This window comes from Lagopus leucura, unplaced genomic scaffold (assembly GCF_019238085.1).
Source record: "Lagopus leucura isolate 7727_CA_CO unplaced genomic scaffold, USGS_WTPT01 Super-Scaffold_100106, whole genome shotgun sequence".
Classification (NCBI taxonomy): Eukaryota; Metazoa; Chordata; class Aves; order Galliformes; family Phasianidae; genus Lagopus; species Lagopus leucura.
The window spans coordinates 238,811-253,942 of record NW_024962325.1 but is presented as its reverse complement, the minus strand read 5'-3'; the positions used below and the strand labels follow the sequence as shown (position 1 = coordinate 253,942).

Below are 15,132 nucleotides of genomic sequence, written 5' to 3'. Positions count from 1 at the left end.
ATTGCTGAATAAAGTATTATCTTCGCTGAGACCTTTAAGTGAACAAAACTGCTTTTAGAGGATGCAATGAAATTTGCAAATTGACGTGCAAAATGCAGTGGCAAAATACGAAAGTCTAACTGCTGCCTTTCTTTCCTAGGAGGAAACATAAGGTACGTTGATTTGTTACAACGTGTGTACATTAATTCTCATCCTTAATGTGTGAATTATAAACTAATCACAGGCAGAACTATTTTATCCTATTCTAAGATGTCTATAACTATTGGTGAGGTTTCCTATTCCTTCCCCTCTCCTTCAGTTTGTGAATTTGACTTTATTTATAAGAAAAGAAGACTCAAGGAAAGGAGACTTGGACTCCAGGGCTTCGAAACAAATTATTTATTTACATATACTTAACTTTGGAATTCAGGTTTCTATATTTACTGTCTAATATACAGAAGAAGTTACAAGAAAGTTACAAAACAGTAGGTTTATTAAAATTACTATGTAAAAAAATCTTAATTTTGTGCTAATAGACACATAAGCAGTCATTCTTCAGACAACTGTATTCTTTTTTCAAAACTGAAATTACATAAAGAAGAAAATCACCCTTTACCTACATGTTGATAGGTTTAAATTCGATTTTTGAATAACGTTTACTGAAGAAATAAAATATTTGGTTCTGAAAAAGGTTAAAAATGCTGTCACTGCCAGCATTTTCTTTTCTCTTTTAGACCAAAATAACAGCACTTGATCAGAAAGGCAGATATACTGTCTGAGGTTAAAATCTTTCCACCCTTAGAGGAACAGAAATAGTACCAGAAATGTATCACGTTCTACATGTACCTCATCTGCAACACATTTACATCACCCAAAAGATGAAAGCTGAATGATGTAGGACTGAGGTGTTGCAGTCTAAGTGCGCAGAAACATCCCTTCCTAAGAGCAAGTCAACCACAGCTTTTCTCAGTGTTTCCACTGCCTCTATTAAGGCAATCTCTGCACTATGACAGCAGATACAAGCTGTTATAAAAAAACTTTGCAGCTCTACTTTTTTTTTTTTTTTTTTTTTTTTTTTTTTACATTTTCCTGTCTCTGACATAAGAGGCTGTGTGGTGGTCAGGCCAGATCTGTTTCCATGGCTGCTGGCAACTGAAAGTCTGAGATGAGATCTGTGTTTGCAGAAGAAACCCAACACCGCTGGGTTTGAGCTATGCTTTGAGAGGAGCTGCAGCTCCAGACTCAGGAGGAGAGCTGGCAACAGTAATGCAGAGACCATGAGTGGCACACACAGCTCTCCTACACGCTACAAATCTCCATTTTAGGGATAAATGCTTTCAGGCTTCGTGTAAGTTATGGCTCAGGCAGCATTTATAAGAGGAGCCAGAATGTCATGCTGGCCTTGGTTTTAAGCACAGCAGTACTACTACTGGTTAGAAATATGATTCCCAGTCCCAGATAACAATCAACAAGCTAGAAAAGATGTGCTTTCTCCTTAAATGGACTACTTAGCACTCTGAAATTCACAAATTGAAAGGTTGTGTTCTAAGAGGAAACAAATAGGGGTGACCTGGACAGTCCAATTCTTAGTTCTCCAAGAGGTCTCTGAATTCTGTGGATTTGCCACAATCTTGATCTTCGCCTTGTTCCTCCTCAGGGAAGCGGCAGCTGCAGGTCTCTTCCTGGACTGACTGCTCAGGTGTAGTCTGCACTGAAGAAAGAGAGCAGTTGTTCACTTCCTATTGCTTTTATTCAGCCACCCTGTTTCACCCTTCCTCAGTCACAACTGGAGGAAGGCAGCAAGAAAAAATCTTCCAGTTGATCCAATAATCTACTTTGGAATTATTCCTCTGCATCGTGGTTTGCCAAGAGAAAATTTCTCACAGTTTCCCCTAATCTGACAGGGCTGCTAGTGCTGTGTTTGCCACAGTATATTCCAACCAATGTAACGAGGGATACAGCAGAAAGCTAGGAAGCAGTGAAATTGAGAAGAGGTGTTGTTTGCTGAGCTTTCATATTTTCATTGCTCTAATTGCTCAGTTCTAGTCTGCAGGGAAGGTCTAAATGCCATCTAAACAGAATGTTGTCTTACAAGGCTAAAAAGCACTGAACTGCGCCAAACTTCAAAGGTAGACTTTTGGCAATTGTGAACATTGTATGCTCTCCCTTTGGGAAAAGATCTAAGGAGCTCTTGCAACCTTATAGAGTTCCTTTACGTCCTTTTAGAATCCTGTGTGTGTATTAAAACATTATCCAAGACAAGGAATACTTATTAAAAGTAAATGAAAAATTACCCAGAGCCAATTAATACTTACTTAAACTTGGCTTAGATAGCAAAGCACATTATGTCTAAACTTCTGGTGCGTTTCTTTGAGTTCAAGATGAAAAACATACTTATCTGATCGAGATTTTATAAGGAACCTACACCCAAGTACGTTCGAATGCCAAGTACAGAAATCATGTTACTTGTCAGAAGTGGTGACAGAAATACTGAGAGGGAGCTGAGAGGAGGCAATGAAGGCTCAGCATTCACACATTGGAGCTATACAGAGGACACAAAAAACATTCAACTGTAACATTACAACAGTCAGAAATTTACACACATGGTCAGCTTCAACAGCAGCTTTCAGAGTCCTATTTCCTGGAGGCAGCAGAGCCTCCTTTATAATTTCCTTTGTTCATTTAAGATGTGTTTATTAAATCTTTTGTCTTTACCAACCAACGCTGGCTGCAAAGGACTGAGAAGAAAGTCTTACTTTGGAACTCAGGAAACGCAGTATGTTTTCTTCTTGTAGCTTAACCTATGATTACAGTCAATATCCAGGGTAATACAGATTAGTGTTCTTCAAATAATAGGAAAATATAGGTAATGTGGGTACTGCAGTTCACTGTAAACACAAAAGTATCTGCAGGTAGAGCCATACCAGAGCTGATAAAATAAGTTAGATGCAATTCACCACAGCTTTGTGCAGAACTTTTGTGTCCCCAGGGCAGTACTGGTTTCAAGCTGGCTCTGCAACTCTGCAGCAGCAAGTCCTGATTGTTGCTACAGTGCAGTTGTGACTCCAGCTTTGGGTGCAAAGAAGACAGAGGAGTGTTCTTTTCAGTGGTGCCCAGTGCCAGAAGAAGAGGCAATGAGCATTAACTGGAATACAGAAGGCTCTGTCTGTACATCAGGAAGTATTTCTTCACTGTGAGGATGATGGAGCACTGCCACAGGTTGCCCAGAGAGGTTGCAGAATCTCCCTGCTTGCTCTGGGTGTTCCCCTGCGTGAGCAGGGTTGGTTGAACCAGATGACTATTTCTGACTTCCAGAGGAAATTAAAAAAAAACATCATCATCTGTAACTGTTTTTTTAAACATGCTTTAAAAAGATACTTAAAAATGAATTTCTGATTTCTGCCTAGATTGAAAAACAAAAATGGAATCGGAGTGTATCTAACTTACTTTTCTTGAAGACAGCGTGTAGCTTCTTTTTCTGCCAGACGCTGAGGCATACACACAAAGGCAGAAGAAATGCTATGCACAACAGCCCTGCTACAGCGAGAGAAATTCTGATAATGTCCATCTGGAGGTCCCTCCCTAGGAAGAAGCAAACAACAGAACAAAATTCTTCTGCATGTAAATTAGCCAGCTTTCTTGTCCCCATCTCAATAGGTCTGCTTCTAGATTAGTCTGCAGTACTGGAAATGGGTATGAGAAAGGAATCCTACTTCCAGTGGTAAGTGAATGAGCAATAGCACGTTTCACAGTTAGTCCTGATTCTTCAGCTCTAAAAGCAACGCTGTACAATGACTCACCTGGCACAGCGATAGGAAATGGAACTGCAGGAGAAGTGGTGGGTAAAGTGGTGGCTAAAGTGGGATTATCTGGACTGTGTTTGCAAACCACATCTTTTGTTGCAGTTCCAGGCTGCAGAACCTGGTTTTCAGAACATCTGAAAAACATTTAAAGAAAGAAAAAGAAAAGCAATGGAAAAAAATCCAGTTAAGTTAAAGCATTTAGTTTTGTTGCTTACATTGTCCAGTTTTTACAGGAGCCATCAGGCTGATCATTAAAAGTTCCATAGGGGCAAGTCTGGCAACCTGCAACAGACAAGGAGAGGTATGTTAGTACAAGGTGAGTATTTAAAAGAACACATGAAATGTTACTCATGACTGTACGGTATTATCTACGTTCATAGAATTGTTATAAGTTGCTGTGAGTACACAATCATGGAATCACAGTATGGTTGAGTTGAAAGGTTCCTTACAGCCCCTCCATCCCAGCTGTAGGCTGGCTGCCCCTCACCAGCTCAGGCTGCCCAGGGCCCCATCCACCTCTCACTGGGCACCTCCAGGGATGGGGCACCCACACTTCTCTGGATAGCAGTGCCAGGGTCTCACCAACCTGTGAGTACAGAATTTCCTCCTAATATCTAATCTAAATCTCCTCTCTTTTAGTTTAGAATTGTTCCCCCCATTCCTCTCGTTATTGGACCACACAAAAAGTAGGTCTCCCTCCTGCTCATAAGTTCCATCAAATACTGGAGTACAAGGCATGTGTTTCCCTGTGCCCATCCCTGTGAGCTACGTGAGCTTTGTACCAGCACGATACTTGGGTACAGTTTCCTACACGGTGTTGACAAAAGAGCTGTCACGCAAAGGGAACCAATTGAGGCACAGTTTCAGGAGCTCAGGAGGTCCTTCATGCAATTTTTTCTGCGCTGCACAAGAGGTGGTGAAGGGAGATCGTACCGCTCCCAGTTCTCTCCTTGCCCAGCCCACAGCTTCTGTCACAGCGGGAGCAGCCATCGTCACTGCAGCGATATCCCTCCTTGCACGTGCACTCAGCGTCACTTATTGGTGAACACACCTTTAAGTACTTGAATCTTCCTGGAAGGAGGAAAGGAGCATGATGTTACACGTGCCTCAAGCACACACAACCTGGTGCAGCAAAGGTCCAGGTCGTTTGCTCTTACAGAAATTAAGCTGCCCAGCTCAGAGAGAGGTCCAAGAAGTTTGAATTAGAAGGGACCCTTAAAGGTCACTTGGTCCAACACACTGCAATGCAAGAGACACCCACAGCTCCACCAGGGACTGAGAGCTCCTCCAGCCTGGCCTTGGCTGTTTCCAGGAATGGAGCATCACCACCTGTGCCCAACCTGTGCTTCACCACCCTTACTTTAAAAAACTTCTTCTTTACATCCAATCTCTTTTAGTTCCCTTCATCTTGTCACAGCAGACCCTGGTAAAAGCACTGTCCCCTTCTTTCCTACAGCCCCTTTAGACGCAGACGGGCCGCTCTCAGCTCTCCCCGCAGCCTTCTCTTCTCTGGCTGCACAGCCCAGCTCTCAGTCTGTCCGCGCAAGGCGCTGCTCCATCCCTCGGAGCTTTTCTGGCCCTGCCGCGGATGCTCTCCTGCAGGTCTGCGTCCGCCCCGTACTGCGAGCCGCTCATCTGGCACAGCGCTGTAGGCGGGGCTCCGTAGCGCAGAGCAGAGGTGCGGATCCCTCCTCCGCGCTGCTGGCCGCGTTGCCGTGGGTGCAGCGCACGGCACCTCCGGCTGAGCCCACCCGCCGTCCAGCAGCGCCCCACGAGCGGTAACAACGAGCCGAACGGCAGCTCTTAACCCCCGATACCTTCGCACTTGCGGCACAGTTTGCAGCTGCTGGCTCCCACCGCGCTGGAGAAGGTGTCCGACGGGCACTGCTGGCAGTTCGCTCCCCGCCCGCAGCCCTCGCCGGCCACGAAGGTACCTGCAGGAGAGACACGAAGGCTGTAGAGAAGCGCCGCCGGGGCTTGCAGCGCGGCCCGGCGCGGCGCTCACCCGCGGGGCAGATGGCGGCGCACGGAGCGGCGGCCGCGTGCGCCGGGCTCAGCGCCAACAGCAGCGCGGCGCGCAGCAGCGGGGCGGCCGCTCCCATGGGGTCGGTGTGCGGCGGAGCAGCGCTCCCGAGTGCGCGTGTGGCGGCGGGCAGCGGCCCTTAGAGCCGCCCCCAGCGGGACGGCTGCGTCACCCGGGGGCGGCGGGGAAACCCCGGCCCGGCGGGGCTTTCCGGACTGCGGCGAGACCCTCGTCCTGCCGGGCAGCGCCCGCGCGGACCGCCACCTCGGCGCTGCCGGGCAGAGACCAGCGCTCCCCGCCGGGGCTTCCCGCTGAGCGTCGAGGAATCCCCGCGGTGGGTGCGGGAGTCCGGCCCGGTGCCGTCCCGCGTGGTGCGGGGTGACCGGCTGCGAGCGGCCGCTGAGGGTGGAGGGGAGACATCGCGAGCCGCCCCCCCGCGGAGCGTGGAAACAAACCGCGCTGTGGGCGACAGCGCGGGACAAAGCGCACCGCCGCAATGGGCGCGAGGCGTCGCTACAGACACGTGACTTGTCGGAGCCGTCGGACGATACACGGATGCGAAGCCCCGCCCCCTGCGGCTTCCCACAGCCAATCCCCGGTTGCGTCAGCGTCACGTGCCGTCCGTCAGCGAGGGCGCGAACGGTGCGTGCGGCCGCGGGCTGAGGGGTGGGCGCGGGGCGGGTGGCTCGCGCCTCAGCAGCGGGGACGGGGCGGCAGCGATGGCGCCGAGGCCACCCGTCACGAAGCGCAGCGCCGTTTGGCCGCGGTGCCACAGAGACGAATGGGAGCATTTCCCCAGAACACGCGGGAAAGATTTAAGTAAAGAATGGTCGGGTATCGGCCCGGCGGGTAAACGCCAGCAGCACGCAGCCCGCCCTGCGGCACGGCCGTCAGCGGCCTCCCGGCGGCCCCGCCCAGACGGAGGCGGGGCCGTGCGGGGCGGGGCCGTGCGGAGCCGCGGCGGTGTGAGGTGAGGCGGGAGTCGCGCGTGGGGCCGTGCGGTGCGTGCGGGGCCGTGCCAGGCCGCGAGACGCCGCTGAGGGAGTCCCGGGCCCGGTAGTGGTGGGGGGGCCCTGAGGCCGCTGGTTCGGCCCCATTCGGCCGCTGGCCCGGCGGGAAGGCCCGGCCCGTCGCTGCCCGCTCTCGGTTTGCCGCCGTGCTGCTGCGCTCCGTCCGCGCTGTGGCCTGTTGGTTTGTCCGCTGATTCGCTGCGTCCGTCCGTAGAACGGCCGCGGTCGGAAGGGGCCTTAAAGGTCGCCCGCTTCCAACCGAAATAGTGCCGCGTCCTAAAATGAGCGCGTAAAGACGTGACCTTTCATCGAAGGCGGGCTGAGCCGCCGGCCCTGCGCCGTGCCAGCCCTGTGGGAGCGCTGCGTGCCGCGGAACGAGTGGGGAAGCTGCGCTGTGACTGTTCTGATCCGTAAGAAAATGCGGGCAGAATAAACGTGCGCCTTCCAGAGAAGCTGTTCTGGGACGCCGGCAGGCCGTGCCGCACGCGCGGCTCACGTCGTGACGGGAGCGCTCGCTGCGCCCCGAGTCGGTCAGGTCTGCATGCCGCAGGGCGTCCTGCTGGACGCAACCTGGAAATAACGGCTTTCTAACAGATGCCAACTGGAAATACGGCAGCTGAGACAGAGGGAGGGATGGTTTTCTTTGGTGGAGACGACTGGGCATGGATCTCATTTTATGAGGAGCTCCTGGGTGCTCTGCATCTGTGCATGGGAGGAAGAGATCTACCTCAGAGTGACAGACCTGCCAAATGCCTCCTCTCACATTGTGGAGGCATTCAAAGACTTCTGTCGGACCAGCATAAGTTAATGTGGATTTTTACGTGATGTTGTTGCTTAACCTTCAAATGGAAATTTGGTCGTTCACCTCAGCGTGAACTTTGTAGCTAAAAAAATAATTCTTAAGCTGAGTTTGCTCCATTTGTTCCATTTTCTAAATTCTGTGGTCTGCTCCCCCGTCACATGTGTGCACACGTTTCTCCGCCACTCAGTTATGAAATACTCAGAAAATCTATGGCTGAGGGTTTGCAGGGGCACCGGTCGAGTCATTATTAAGTCACAGGAAACTTAACGAAGTGTGGAAACTAAATACCAGCTGTGAGGTCAAAGCTCACAGAAGCTCTTTTTATAAGTGCTGACCTGGGTAGGAGTTGGTAGTCTGGGTATGAGTGAGGGCAAACTACAGACAGCCCAGCCACCCACCCTGAGCCCTTCTGTGGCAGACTGAAGTTACGTCAGGTCATGATGGGGCCGAAGTGTTTCATGTTCTGCTGCTGACGTGCTGTGCTTCCCACTGCACAGATGTGTTGGTTGTGTCACAGCGTGTGCTTTGTAAAAAAGCTCTTAGGATTGCTGTGAATGTCACTTAAGCTGGTGAACTGTTTTTGAGATGGCTTAATTGAAAGATAGTGCAGAAGTGCAAATTACTTTTAAACTTTACTGTTAGGAAGACTTTACACAAGGGGATCTGCCTTCTGATGTCACCCTGCTCACAAACTTCTCTTGCAGTTGCAGTCCCTTCAGACATGGCTTCGAAAAGAGCACTGGTGATTCTGGCGAAAGGGGCAGAGGAAATGGAAACTGTCATCCCCACCGATGTTATGAGAAGAGCTGGGGTGAGTACGTAGACAATGAAGAATCTGTTTTTTTCATGATTGCTTGGTATCATCAAAATCTGGGCCTCAAATTCAAGTTCAGAGTGTACTCTGATACATGATGTCAATGTTCGCCTGAGCCGCCTTACTAGTTAGCTGGTACTTGTGTTGCACAGCAAATAGGGAGGAATGACATTTGTCCTTAGGAAGCGTTTAAAATGTGAGCCTAAAGTAAACTACAGCAGATGTTTCAAGTAAGTCTTACCCTACCAAACGTGTCTGCTGCCCTGCTGAGCAGTAGGGGCTTTCATTTGTTGTGTAGGGTTCTGAATTGCTTTGTTCTCTTCAAGCTTACGGTGTTACACAGCTCTACTTGAGCTTTTAAAATTCTGTTAGTAACTTGACCTGTGCCTGGTGGGATTCCTCATGTTCTTTGTTACTTCTGCGTTAGGAGTTGTACACAGTATTGTATTCTGATTAAGTATGAAAATAAAATTTTAAATAAATACAATAACTGAACACTGACAGAAAGGACTAAAATAAAAACTACCTTTCCCCAATGCTCTTGTGATTTTGTTAATGTTCTCCTTTTTTGGGTTCTATAGGAAGTACAAGCTTGTCAAATGTCTTTAACTCTTGAACTGTAATGACAGATGTATTCTTCTGTTAGATCAAGGTGACTGTTGCAGGCCTGACTGGGAAAGAACCGGTGCAGTGTAGTCGAGATGTCCTCATTTGTCCTGATGCCAGTCTAGAAGATGCCAGAAAAGAGGTTTGTCATCATCTTGAATTGATAGAATGATCAGTATGTCCTTCCTGTGAATTCTTAAAGCCTTTAGAAATGTGTTGCATGTTATGTTCACTCTGTTATGTGCAGTTCTGCAAGTCACTATGGCACATCAGTCCCTTCTGTCTTCTACTTCACAGCAGGCCAAGATCAGATTTGGTTTTGCACAATGTCAGACATGGAGCTTTATTTCACATGTTGGTCAGCCCACCAAAATACTCTGATCAGACACAGCAAAAAAAGCTTCTGATGGAAAGCTGTACAGCAGAAACATTTGTCTTCACAATGGAAGAGCTACCATTTGCTTGTGGAAGCTCTTAAAGTCACTGGACTTAGAAGTGTGTTCATAGGCTTCATAGGCTGTTCCTGGAAATATTTTTTACATAATTATTTCCAATTATTTGCTTTTCAAGTGTCATTCAGTGGAAGAAAAGGCTTCTCAGTGAAGGATCCCTTTGCTTCTCAATTCACTTAGCTGTACTTTCCCTAGAACAACGTGACAGATAACTATCCTCTGTTCAACAAAGCTTATCTGTTTGTTTAGGGACCTTACGATGTCATTGTCCTGCCTGGAGGTAACCTTGGAGCTCAGAACTTGTCAGAGGTAAAGTCCTGGTATCGTAAAGATTCGGAAGCATTCCTGTGTGCAGTAGATGGTCTGCACTCGCATAGTAATAATGCAAGTTCAGTTAAACAACTGAAAATTCTATTCTGAGTGAATCATTAAGAGGTAAGTAATTGTTAATAGCATTAAGCTTTCTTAGAAATGTAGAGGAGGGATGTAAATTCTGGTACCTGACTACCTGGTTAAGCTGTGTAAAAATGGAAGGCTGCTCAATAGAAGGTCGGTCTTCATCATCATATGAAGATGAAATGGTTGCAAATGAAGATTTAATTTCATGTACATTGGAGCAGGTTAAATCCACATCACTCTCCCTGTCCTGAGACGGGATGGAATGTTGTCAGGCTGTTTTTTTTTGTAAATCTTGTTCATAAATACGCAGTAGAAAATGGTTCAAATGGTGCTTTGTATGATCAACCCAATAATCAACTCAAAGCAATGACTTTTTTTTTATCTTTGTTCAGTCTGCTGCTGTTAAAGACATCTTGAAAGATCAGGAAAGCAGAAAAGGCCTGATTGCTGCTATATGTGCAGGTGGGTTAGTAACACATCTTCCTTTGATAAATACTTGGGTATTTTGAAAGGACAGGCAAGCAGTCATCCTGGCTTAGAAATTTATATTCCTGTAACTTAGTTATAGGAATTTGTGCTACTGAGCAAACCCATCAGCATTTGAATTTTTCAATCAGTTGGGTTAGCGTCTTAACAAATGAGAACTTTTTGCTGGGTGTAGTGGAAGTGCTGTCACAAGCTGAAGCAGAGATGGAGCACCTGGTGTGAAGGCAGGGCCAGCCCAGGGAAGCTCAGGTGCATGCAGTGAACCTGAGTGATAGAAGGGCTGGAGCCAGGATCCTCCCCTTCCAGCCCTCATTTAAGGGTTGGCTGTGAAAGTGAGAGTATTTCTCTTGAGTTCCCTGTGTAGCTGAGGCCTTCTGAGGGTAAGTAGCTTCTTTTTGTTGTTTCTGTGCGTGCAGCTGCCACCTTTGAGCAAGTCCTCATTTGCTGTAGCCTGGGACTTTGTTGCTCTGCTGTCATTGCTGACTTTTCCATTGTGTTACAGGTTTTTTAGTTTGGGGTTTTTTTTTTTTTTTTTTTTTTTTTTAAATATCTGCTTATTTTCTGTGTGAGGACACAGTGCTGGCAGAATATCGTTGCTACAAATTTATCTCATGACTCTTCTGCCCTTTGGCTTTAGTAGGGTGGCTGTAAATATAGTGTTACAGGCTCACCTTTGATGGAGCGGTACTAAAATATGGAATTACTCTGCAGAGAGGCTTGTTTGCTCATGTGTTCTGCACGGCTAGATATCTAGTTCACTTCTTCACATGACTTGTATATAAGGAAGAAAGACAAGATGAAAAATTGTCAATGCTCCCAGCTGATCAGAGAGAGCGGTCTGGGGGCACGTGAGGGAGGCTGAGGAGTGTGATGATGACTGTGTGAGAGATGCTCTAACGGTGTGTATTTGTAGCACGTGTTCATATCTTGCATGGTTCATAGCTGCTTTTTATTTTGTTTTCGTTCTTCAGTTGAGCACTATGCATACAAATTTGTGAGCAGTTCTGAATGTGGTGCTGGTAGTCTTTTCCTTCTCTACCCACAGCTGTTGCAGAATGACTGTAATTGTTCTCAGTTGCCCAGTGAAGTCCTTTGCTTGTATTCAGGATGCTTTGTTTATTTTAGCTTCTCCAGCTGAACACAAAGGAAGTTTGTCCCTTGTTACTTCATTTTCTGAAATGAATCAGATATGCAGAAATGAACTTGAATCAGGCAAATCCTGCGTTCAGTTTCTTCTGGAATTCCCGTAAGGATTTTTTCTTGGGTGACCTAAGGCAACTTTACACAAGCTCCTTCCTCAATTCAGGCAAAGGAGGAAGAGATGAAAAGAGAAAGAGAAAGAATGTTAAAACTGAGAAGTTAGCTGTTAACCCATCATCTGTCCAAAATGCTGCTTGGGGTGTGATTCCAACACATAAAGACCTTTTCAAATGAAATTTTATCTGTTAATGCTTAAATGGCAGAAGAGTTTATCATAGATGTGACTGTGCGTCCTTACAGGTCCTACTGCCCTTCTGGCACACGGGATAGGATTTGGAAGCAAAGTCACAACACATCCTTTGGCCAAAGATAAAATGATGAATGGAGGTATGTAATTAATTTTATAAATTTATTTCTAAACTCTTCTCAAAGTTTTTTATCCCAACTCTTAATTTAAAGAAAAGCAAATAGCATTTGCATCTCATTCTGTATCTCTGAGTTTCCTTAGTGCTTTCATATAAATAATCAAAATTCAACTGAATGTACTATCTTTAAGTCAGTTTAACTTGGAAATACAAGGCTATGTTTACATTCTCATCTTCAGGAAAACAATGCTGCTGCTGCAAGCACTTTTTTGCCATGTTACCTTCTGTCATTTTGGTTCTTTGTTTCGTTGGCCCAAACAGCAAATCCCAGCAGCACATTTCTGCTTTCCCAGTGCTTTGGTGCTGTGAGCAGCCAGCAGGCCCAGCTGTCTTTCTCATACCAAAGTAAGGTGCTGGTGAAACACTGTTCAGATCTATGGACGTTAACAAGTCTGGGGGGGGGGAGGAGATGGCAGCGTTCCTCTGGTTTCCTCTGCACGCATTTAGAGAAGAGACAGATGTGAACACATGGCTTCTTGATAAGCTTGTAGATAGGTGCACTTGTATGCCCTGTGAACAGGCTAGTAGAGCTCCTGTAGGGCTTCTTCCTCTCTGAGGGCTGTAGGCAGCGATAAGTTGCTTGGTTCTGCAGGGACAGGGGTCAGAGCCCATGATGTGAGCTATGGAGGTGTGTGCTCTCGAATGTGATGCTGGTGTCAGAGCCTGCTGCTCCTCAGTTGCTGTAGCCTGTGAGCAGGCAGGTCTGTGCTCTGTGGCACTGTACTGGAGACTGACCCTCTTGTTGTTGTGTCGCCCCTAAGCTCACTACTGCTACTCCGAGAGCCGTGTGGAGAAAGATGGGAACATCCTCACCAGCCGTGGCCCTGGTACCAGCTTTGAGTTTGGGTTGGCCATTGTTGAAGCACTGATGGGGAAGGAAGTGGCTGAACAAGTGAAGGCACCCCTAATATTGAAAGACTGAAATGCTGTTGTGGGACGTGGAGTAGAACAATTTCAGGTGGAAAGTCTTGTCCTTTAGAATAACTGAAAGATGCACAATGTAGTTGTGGATGAAATTAGCAGCCGTACTCACCCGACTTAGAATATCTTACCAGTTTTTATTCCTGGAAGAAAATTCTGTTAGCAAAAGACTTTATCATCATTAGCATGATTAGATAAATAATCTTAGCTCTTGGCATTTCAAAATCACATGGATAAATGTTGCTGATTAAATAAAAACAAACCAACCTTGATTGTGTGTTGTTTCTTTGTGCATTTTCTCCCATCCCAGACCTATGAAATACTTGCTGGCTCCGTGTTTGGTCATAAGGATGTTTGCTGCTATGTAGCCTGGTTGGAAGTGCCTTAATTTTTGAAGAGACTGCTCACAGGTTCTAGAACTTGGGAGTCTCTGAATGACTGTGCCCAGAAGAAGCGTATTTTTTTGAGGTTCTTAGGCTAGTTGGTTTCCCTGTATTGTATTTCAGTGAGTTATTTTGGGGAAGATTGTTCCAAAACCATTATAAGTGAGTTGTTATGAGCTCTGCTAAGAAGTCACTGCTCACTTCCACACACATGCAGTTCAAACTCCCACTTTCTCCTGTGTGGTTTTTTTGTTTGTTTGTTTTTGTTTTTAAAGTGTTAGTTGGAGAAAGTCCTCTTGCAGTGAAGTCGCCAGCTAGGTGAGATAGCGAGCGGCAGGCAGGAAGCAAATTGCCTCAAACAGTAATGAATCTGGACTCTGGTAAGCACAGCACCATCGTTTGCATTTTTAACAGGAAATTTGTTAGGTGGGGAACTGCTGCCTGTAAGAAAATTGGCAACAGAGGATGTTACTTGTGCTAGCTTCTCTTGTCTCTTCTAGCATGTTACTCACTTGCTCTTCTGCTGTGCTTTTCTTTTGATTGTGGAGAGGAGGGGGTAGGAAGTCATCTACAGAAAAGTGGGTGCAGCGGAGGGTACTGCCAAGCAGCTTGGTGTCAGTGCTGTGATGGAGGAAGCCCAGGGCAGCATGAGCTCACCCTCATGTGGGGCCTGCACATCCCTGGCTTCCTCTGCTGTGTCCCTGGCAGTGGGCTTTTTAAGAAATAGCAGCTTTCTTTCCTCACCGTGCTGCTCCGGAGTGTGCAGCAGCAGCCTGCCTTGTGCAGGGATTGCTTTTGGTCGAGTTGGTCTGATTAAGTGTAGATGGCTGGTATGGCCTGAGAGATACACTGTGCCTGGAGCAGGCTGGTCCATCAGAGGCCTGAGGCTGAGCAATCTTGAGCTGACTTCTCTGTGTCCTTATCTAATGTTAGGACTGGGCTGCAGACGTCAGTATGGTCTTCCAGTCAAAAGGTTGACTGGGGTTCACAGTTGTTCCTAAGGATGGCACCATGCTTGGACAATACTTCTGTGGATTGCACTCCAGCGTAGAGTGTCAGGTGATGAATGAAATCTGTAGCAGAAAATCGTCTCCTCCTCACCCCTGAAAACGTGTGTTTAGGCTGTTCTTTAACCAAACTGTAGCATTAAGTCATTTAAATTGAAGCTAAGAGCTAGACAGCTCATTCTTCTTTCAGGCTTTCCCTTCAGCTTTGCAGCCTCGTGCTGATCCCCATCAGCTTCTGTGTAAAGCCAGGATTCACTTACTTGCTTCATTGCCATCCATTTTTAAGAGTAGCTCTTGGACAAGTGTGTCTGTCCCTGTGGCTTTTAATGAAATGAGCACTGCCAGTCAGTGGGTGTTATTTGTTTTGTTTACTTGTTTTCTTTTTAAACATGATGAGACCCTACCCCAACCCCAGCAATTTTAACCTAGTGAGCAACAGTATCTGTCAGGGTGTACACTGACCTCCACTCAGAGTTGCTAGAGGCTTTGGTGCCAGGTGCCTGTTGGTGCACTGAAGTGATACAGATTCTGCATCATAACAGCACAATGCCCATTCAAATTGCTTAAGCTCTAAAGTCAGGTGCTCAAGCAGGATGCAGGGAAACTTTTCTTGAGTAGCTTGTCAATGTGACAGATAACAAATGAAGTCCCCATGTGCAAACTAATATGGTTGGAGTACTTGGTTTCTTCTGGCCCTTGCTCAACATCCAGTAAATGACATGCAGGGGCTGCAACAAGTAACCTGCCTATCGTTAGTGTCTCACTCACACATTGCTAAGCAGCAGTTGGATTCAATGTGGCACAAACTGGGGTGCCCTTCTC

At 46.9% G+C, this 15,132-nt stretch overlaps 2 protein-coding genes across 4 annotated transcripts; one reads left to right on the top strand and one right to left on the bottom strand.

Moving 5' to 3' along the window:
- Positions 1-1,042: 1,042 nt before the first annotated feature.
- On the bottom strand, positions 1,043-5,884 carry TNFRSF9 (TNF receptor superfamily member 9). The gene is made up of 7 exons (XM_042887732.1): positions 5,788-5,884; positions 5,600-5,716; positions 4,716-4,853; positions 3,998-4,064; positions 3,780-3,916; positions 3,427-3,561; positions 1,043-1,690 (listed from the first exon to the last, which is right to left on the bottom strand). Exons 1-7 carry the CDS (start codon positions 5,882-5,884, stop codon positions 1,566-1,568), a joined length of 816 nt encoding a protein of 271 aa, XP_042743666.1. The 3' UTR covers positions 1,043-1,565.
- A 520-nt stretch (positions 5,885-6,404) lies between these two features.
- On the top strand, positions 6,405-13,192 carry PARK7 (Parkinsonism associated deglycase). Of its 3 annotated transcripts, none has more exons than XM_042887734.1 (7): positions 6,405-6,447; positions 8,322-8,428; positions 9,078-9,179; positions 9,739-9,798; positions 10,281-10,350; positions 11,875-11,961; positions 12,761-13,192. In XM_042887734.1, the coding sequence occupies exons 2-7, from the start codon at positions 8,339-8,341 to the stop codon at positions 12,919-12,921; spliced, it is 570 nt and encodes a 189-aa protein (XP_042743668.1). In that variant the 5' UTR covers positions 6,405-6,447; positions 8,322-8,338; the 3' UTR covers positions 12,922-13,192. The 3 variants fall into 3 exon arrangements, with proteins under 3 accessions (XP_042743668.1, XP_042743667.1, XP_042743671.1); XM_042887733.1 differs by lacking the exon at positions 6,405-6,447 and adding an exon at positions 6,719-6,775; XM_042887737.1 differs by lacking the exon at positions 6,405-6,447 and adding an exon at positions 7,201-7,225.
- Positions 13,193-15,132: the final 1,940 nt, after the last annotated feature.

Excerpts from the sequence above, each read along its gene's own strand:
- TNFRSF9 (XM_042887732.1), bottom strand. The coding sequence starts at position 5,884 with ATGGGAGCGGCCGCCCCGCTGCTGCGCGCCGCGCTGCTGTTGGCGCTG. Across the intron at positions 3,562-3,779 it reads ATTTCCTATCGCTGTGCCAG|GGAGGGACCTCCAGATGGAC; the intron begins GTGAGTCATTGT and ends GCTTCTTCCTAG. Across the intron at positions 1,691-3,426 it reads ACACGCTGTCTTCAAGAAAA|TGCAGACTACACCTGAGCAG; the intron begins GTAAGTTAGATA and ends CTCTTTCTTCAG.
- PARK7 (XM_042887734.1), top strand. The coding sequence starts at position 8,339 with ATGGCTTCGAAAAGAGCACTGGTGATTCTGGCGAAAGGGGCAGAGGAA. Across the intron at positions 8,429-9,077 it reads ATGTTATGAGAAGAGCTGGG|ATCAAGGTGACTGTTGCAGG; the intron begins GTGAGTACGTAG and ends TTCTTCTGTTAG. Across the intron at positions 10,351-11,874 it reads GATTGCTGCTATATGTGCAG|GTCCTACTGCCCTTCTGGCA; the intron begins GTGGGTTAGTAA and ends GCGTCCTTACAG.